The sequence below is a fragment of the Cucurbita maxima genome, unplaced genomic scaffold (assembly GCF_002738345.1).
Source record: "Cucurbita maxima cultivar Rimu unplaced genomic scaffold, Cmax_1.0 Cma_Scf00018, whole genome shotgun sequence".
Lineage (NCBI taxonomy): Eukaryota > Viridiplantae > Streptophyta > Magnoliopsida > Cucurbitales > Cucurbitaceae > Cucurbita > Cucurbita maxima.
Window position 1 is genome coordinate 2,436,001 of NW_019272034.1, and position 6,333 is coordinate 2,442,333.

The 6,333-nt window shown below is 33.2% G+C and overlaps 1 protein-coding gene across 1 annotated transcript; it reads left to right on the forward strand.

Moving 5' to 3' along the window:
- Positions 1–1,170: 1,170 nt before the first annotated feature.
- LOC111492997 lies at positions 1,171–3,273 on the forward strand. Its single transcript, XM_023142558.1, has 2 exons — positions 1,171–1,881; positions 2,722–3,273. The coding sequence occupies exons 1-2, from the start codon at positions 1,396–1,398 to the stop codon at positions 2,773–2,775; spliced, it is 540 nt and encodes a 179-aa protein (XP_022998326.1). The 5' UTR covers positions 1,171–1,395; the 3' UTR covers positions 2,776–3,273.
- The last annotated feature ends 3,060 nt before the right edge of the window (positions 3,274–6,333 follow it).

A 6,333-nucleotide genomic window follows, 5' to 3' on the forward strand; every position in this document is an offset into this window, starting at 1 on the left:
AAAAAAAAAAAAAAAAAAAAAAAAAAAAAAAAAAAAAAAAAAAAAAAACCTTTTATCTTTCATATTCTAAAAGTTTTAAGTCTAACTTATCAATGTCATCTACAGCAACGAGTCAAACGAAAGTCCTGTTTATGTTAATTCAAGAGTCTGAAGCACTTGATGGGGATGAGGAGTCCTCGAGAAATGCCTCGACCATAAAATATAACCTTTGTGAGAAATCAAGTTGGTCATGCCCGATCAATAATCTTGCATCCAACTAGCAATATTCATGGCATAAAATCGAGTACAGAACATTCCAACTCCCTATGAACGTTGGAATTCATTAACCATTTGAAAATATGCAATGCTTTGAGATGTCTACGTGGTGAGGTAGGATTGTCGTTCTTATCCCTTTTCATTTCTCATCCTTATGAAGCTCTCCAGTTTAATTAGTGGGAATAATCAACAACACCTAGATCGAACTCGATTAATATCTATCCACAAAAAAATTAAAAATCTAAGAATATGCGAACAAAATGTCATAAAAGATTATTCTCTCTTAAGAATATAGCGTTATCAATATAGAGAGAGAAGTTGGGATGTTTTGATCTCTAAAAAACTTATTTCTTAATGATTAAGTTATATTTAGGTTAAAATATGTTTAATATTTAAATATCATTTTGGTTTTTGTACTTCAATAAATCTTAAAATTAATTTTTATTGTTAGTTTGATATAAAATTTTTATCCAAATTTCTTAAATATTAATAATAATTTTGATAAAAAAAAAACACATTATATATATTTAAGGTTTATAAAGAAAAGTTAACCATTTAAGGGTATTTTAGGTATTTTTTAAACATAGTATTAACCATGATGAAGTATATTAATGAAATTTTTTAAATTTAATAATATTTTTTAAAAATTATTAAAAGTTAAAAGAGTATTTTATTTTTTAGATTTTTTTTAAAGTTGAACAATATTATTATTATTATTATTATTATTATTTATTTATTATTTTTTTTTTTTTGTTAAGACAAAATTATATATTTAGGAAAATATAAAAGGAAAAAAAAAAACTAAAATTTGGTGTAAAAGAAACAACCTTTTACTATATTTATGAAATTAAGGTTTTAGAGATTTAAAGGTCACTCGCGGCATGAAGCGCGTGAAGGAAAGAATTGGCAAAAGAAAAAGGAAATTAAAGAGTGAAACGCAAACCTCAGGAAATCCCATTCTTCTCGTCTTCCATCCCCGGCTTTGCCTCTCTGCACTCGCGCCGTTTTTTTCTGCTCCGTTCTTCGGCCTCAAAATCCTCTCAATCCCAACGCCATTTATCAAAAATTCCAATTCCAAATCCAATTCCAGTTCCAAATTCTTCCATCGCCATCGCCATCGCCATCGCCATCGCCATCGCCATGATCCTCCTCCTCGCTTTCCTCCTCTTCTTTGCCTCTCCTCTCATGGCCGCTTCTGACCCATCCACCATCTACGACCATCTCCACCTTCACGGCCTCCCCATCGGCCTCCTTCCCAAGGACATCACCAGATTCTCCATCGACTCTTCCACTGGCCGATTCCAGGTCTTCCTCGACCAGCCCTGCAATGCTAAGTTCGAGAATGAGGTTCACTATGATTTCAATGTCTCCGGTCGCCTCAGCTATGGCCAGATCGCTGAATTGGCTGGAATTTCCTCGCAGGAGCTCTTTCTTTGGTTTCCTGTTAAAGGAATTCACGTCGATTTGTCCTCTTCTGGTTTAATTCATTTTGACGTCGGCGTTGTTGACAAGCAATTCTCCCTGTCTCTCTTTGAGTCCCCGCCTGATTGCACTGCCGCTGATCCTGTTGATCATTCCTTCGAGTTGAATGGAGCCTCTGTCGATTTGAATGTGGCTATTTCTATGGTACGTTTCAGCTACTGTTTTCGTTCGTTTATCATCTATATTTACTCGTTTCGAATTCGTGTTTATGGTGCAAAAGTAGTTACTATGATGCTTGCTTATGTCTTTGGTTGAATTTTTGCGTTGTTTTTGGGAAATATTGTTGTCTATTATGTATCAGCAGGCATTGGGGTATTATAATTCACATGTAGTTATCATCACGATAATTCTATGTGCTGATTTACCTTGTTATGTTGTAACGATTCCCTGTTTTCAAATCTTATAGAATGATCTGGTTAAAAAATATTACTTCTTTTTAATTCATTGCTTTGTTACCTTCTTGTCGACATTTAGCGTTAGGTTAATGGTTTGGGGTCGAAAAATGATCAAAATGTAGGAGTTGTGTGTTAAGTTTGTGATAGAATTTTAAGTTGTAGAGACATGGCTATGGAGTGAATCATTTGGGCATTGAATTAATGCTTCTTCTAAGAAAAAGAATGTTTAATGCGGTGGTATAGTTCGTCGTGCCATATCATAATAATATTATCGCCGTGTTCGTTCGAGCGAGTGATGGGTGTGGATGGCTTTAGGAATTTTGAATGGATGTTCATGTCCATTACTGCAAGTAGCAAAGATTGAGACTGATTAAGGCCTTGTGTGTTGATATTAATAGGATCATCCAAGTTGTAATTCATAACTTTATGATCTTTCTTTTAGTTACAATGTATTTTCTTTTGATTTATGGTCGCTAGGCTCTTGTTTTTCTATTTGTCATAATTTTGCATTATATTTTGGAATTCTTCATAATGTAGTCATATGTTCTTAATTAAGAGGTTGTTTCTTTGGATTGTCATATAATTTCAGAGTGAAGCACAGAACCTTCAGCTTGAGGACAGGGAACTGCGGGCAGCATCATAGATTACCAATACAAGAAACGTTACGGATTTCCCGAGGCTTTCATTCAAGAGTCTGCCTTTGCTGGTCTGGTAAATTTGTTTCTGCTATTTGTGGATTGCTTTTGTTTTGTATAGTCTTTGTTTCCTAATAGTCCTGTCTTATGGGGATAAGGAGGCTATTATATATTCATATAAAGAGCTCACAGAAATACTTAGCCTCCAATCCTTTAAGTCTATACTATTATTATCTGAATTTAAGCGAGGGAGATTGTTGCTTGGGTCGGCTTATAAGAATCCTAGAAGTCATGTCTGGTATAAGTTTAGCAGTCGTCTTGTCTGTTGTAAGTGCTTTTTATATCTCTTTATGAAGTATATCACTGCTTCTGGCTGTGGTTGGCATTGGCTACTCACAAAAAGAAGTTTTGTTTTGTTGTGTTGCCTCTATAGCCATAAAGTGTGGGCTTGTAAATTGTACATTGCAAAAGTGTTATTTTAGTAGCTAAAAGAGGATTTACATGTATTTTATTATCATGAAGCTTAGGAATATTTAGTATCCTAATCGGAATATACTTTTGTAGGAAAAAATGAACTGGAGTTCTATTCAGGATAAGAGTCATTCGAATCCTTTAAATTGTCCGGACGTCATTTACTGTCATGTCTTCGATTAGATGATGCGTCCTAACGTCATTTACTGTCATGTCTTCGATTAGATGATGCGTCCTAACGTCATTTACTGTCATCGTCTTCGATTAGATGATGCGTCCTGGCGTCATTTACTGTCATCGTCTTCGATTAGATGATGCGTCCTGGCGTCATTTACTGTCATCGTCTTCGATTAGATAATGCGTCCTGGCGTCATTTACTGTCATGTCTTCGATTAGATGATGCGTCCTGGCGTCATTTACTGTCATGTCTTCGATTAGATGATGCGTCCTGGCGTCATTTACTGTCATGTCTTCGATTAGATGATGCGTCCTGGCGTCATTTACTGTCATGTCTTCGATTAGATGATGCGTCCTGGCGTCATTTACTGTCATGTCTTCGATTAGATGATGCGTCCTGGCGTCATTTACTGTCATGTCTTCGATTAGATGATGCGTCCTGGCGTCATTTACTGTCATGTCTTCGATTAGATGATGCGTCATGTCTTCGATTAGATGATGCGTCCTGGCGTCATTTACTGTCATGTCTTCGATTCAATTGCTTTAGTAAACTACTAACTATGCTTCAAAGACAGCAATCTCATTATAGATAGTCATTTCAAACGTCTTGGGTTCTTTTCTTGTCCTCAAAACTCTTGTACCTTTCCTTCCCAGTCTTAAAGATGATTCTTCTAAAGTGGATATCATAGTTACAAACTCTTGTACATTTCAAACGTCTTGGGAAGTTTTTTGAGTTCCATTGGGATGGGCTTTACGTGCTTTTTAAGGTTAAATTACAAGTTTAGGTTTGAAACGTTTCGAATTCATGTTTATTTGGTATTTGAATTTTACTAGTTGTGTAATAGGTTTATGAACTTATGAACGTTGAAAATACGTTTTTGGTCCCTATTGTTTGGTACTTTTTCAATTTGATCACAAGTGTTTAAATAGTTTTAATTTAGTCCATTATGTTTTTTCAATTACTTAACTCAATTAGTGTCGATGTTCGTTAATTCTAATAATATTCCACAATAAGCATAAGAATGTTAGAAACATAAAAGGACCAAATTGAAAAAACGTTAAAACCTAGTTGCATTTTATATTTATTTTAATAAATATGCTAGAGAATAATAATTTCTAGTATAGTAATTTGGTACAATATGACATAAAATAAACTAGTCGAACAATTATAATAAAAATTGTGAGATAATTTATCATACAACCTATTTTTAATTTTTCAAAAGATTATCGGGATTTATGTTCATGTTTATCTTGTATATCTCCGACTCATGTCATCAACGGTAATTACTCTTTTTCGAAAGTTCAATTAGAAGAAGAAATGAGAAAACCACAAACAGAAATAGGCTCAACAACAACTATCAAACTTAAGAAATAGAAGAATGTCCGATTTGAGATGTAATAGATATGAGACCTATTATGGGACATATCATGCAAACATATGTATGATATGCACGCATCAACTAGGTTATTCTATACCACCTCTGAAAGAAAAGAACTTTAATCAAAATACTTAATAATATTGTAGGGATAATCATCCCGATCTCTTACTGAAACAAAAAAATGGCCCCGTCACAGCAAGCGGGTTGGTTCCTTTATTGTCGATGGGGTGCTCTAAGACTTTAGAATAAGTTGTTGGGCTACAGCAAGTGAGTTGGTTCTTCTACACGGGTGCTCTTGGAGAGAAGACTTTAGGATAAGTTGCTAAAACAAACGGGAGGGGAGGACTAGTGAAATTCCAAAGAAAGACTATTGGTTGCGGCGAATTGATTGATCCAAAGAAGATTCTTTTAAAAGACTATAATAATCTCTCTAGGGTCTAATCTTGGGGATAATCCAAAAGTCACCTTAGAGTTTTAGAGTTATGAAATTTGTTGATAAGTTCACGAGTCCATGAGAGTCAGACACGCCAAGAAGACTATAATAATCCATTCGGGTTTGAGGACAATCATAGGGATAATCTAAGGGTCTCTAGACCTTCAAACTTTTCTCAAAGAAGGTGATATTCATAAATAATCTTGCACTCCTAAGAAGACTAGAACAATCCCTTCGAGTTTGGTGATGATTTAGGGATAATTTAAATACCACAGTGAGAGCACGGAAGAAGAATCTTACACCCATTACAACCAAAAAGACTGGAATAATCCCTCTAAGGAAGGTCTCGTAACCGTCCAAATATTAGCTTAGAGCCTTGAATATTTTATAAAAAGGTGATGAGTTCACGAATCTAGAGAAAAATCTTCTCTAAAAAAGTGATTAATTCAGACTTATAACCCAACACCTCAAGAAAACCACAATAATCCCTCTGGTTTGAAGCCTGAGTTTCTTGGTTGGCCTCATAGCGTGCCCTCAACCTTAAGCGATGTTTTGTTAATATGATGAACACGTTTAAAATATTGTTTTCAGATCAAATTAAAAATAATATCAACAAAATTGAAAGGAAAAAAAAAAATCGTTACAAAAACCCTTCCCAACTCTCTCTTATTAATTTTATTAAAAAAAAAATTATTATTAATGATATAAATTATTTCAAATTCTCAACTTTCTCATAATAATGATGTAATTAATATTAAAAAAAAGGACCACAATTAATTGCAAAACCATTTCAACTCTCTCATTAAATAGTTATTAATATTAAAAAAAAATTATTCCACTCCCGTATTTTCTATTATTAAATATTACCTTAAAAATATTAATAAAATCATATCATTTGGCTTTTAATATAAATTTCTTAATTTTATATTTATAAATTTTATCGACCACAAATGAATTATTTAAATTTAATTACATATGAATAAAACAAAAATTTAAAAATAGTTAAAATGAAATTAACATAAAAAAAATGAATATAATTTAATGTATTACTTCATACTTAAATAATTTTACAAAATACAAAAAAAAAAAAAAAAAAAAAAAAAAAA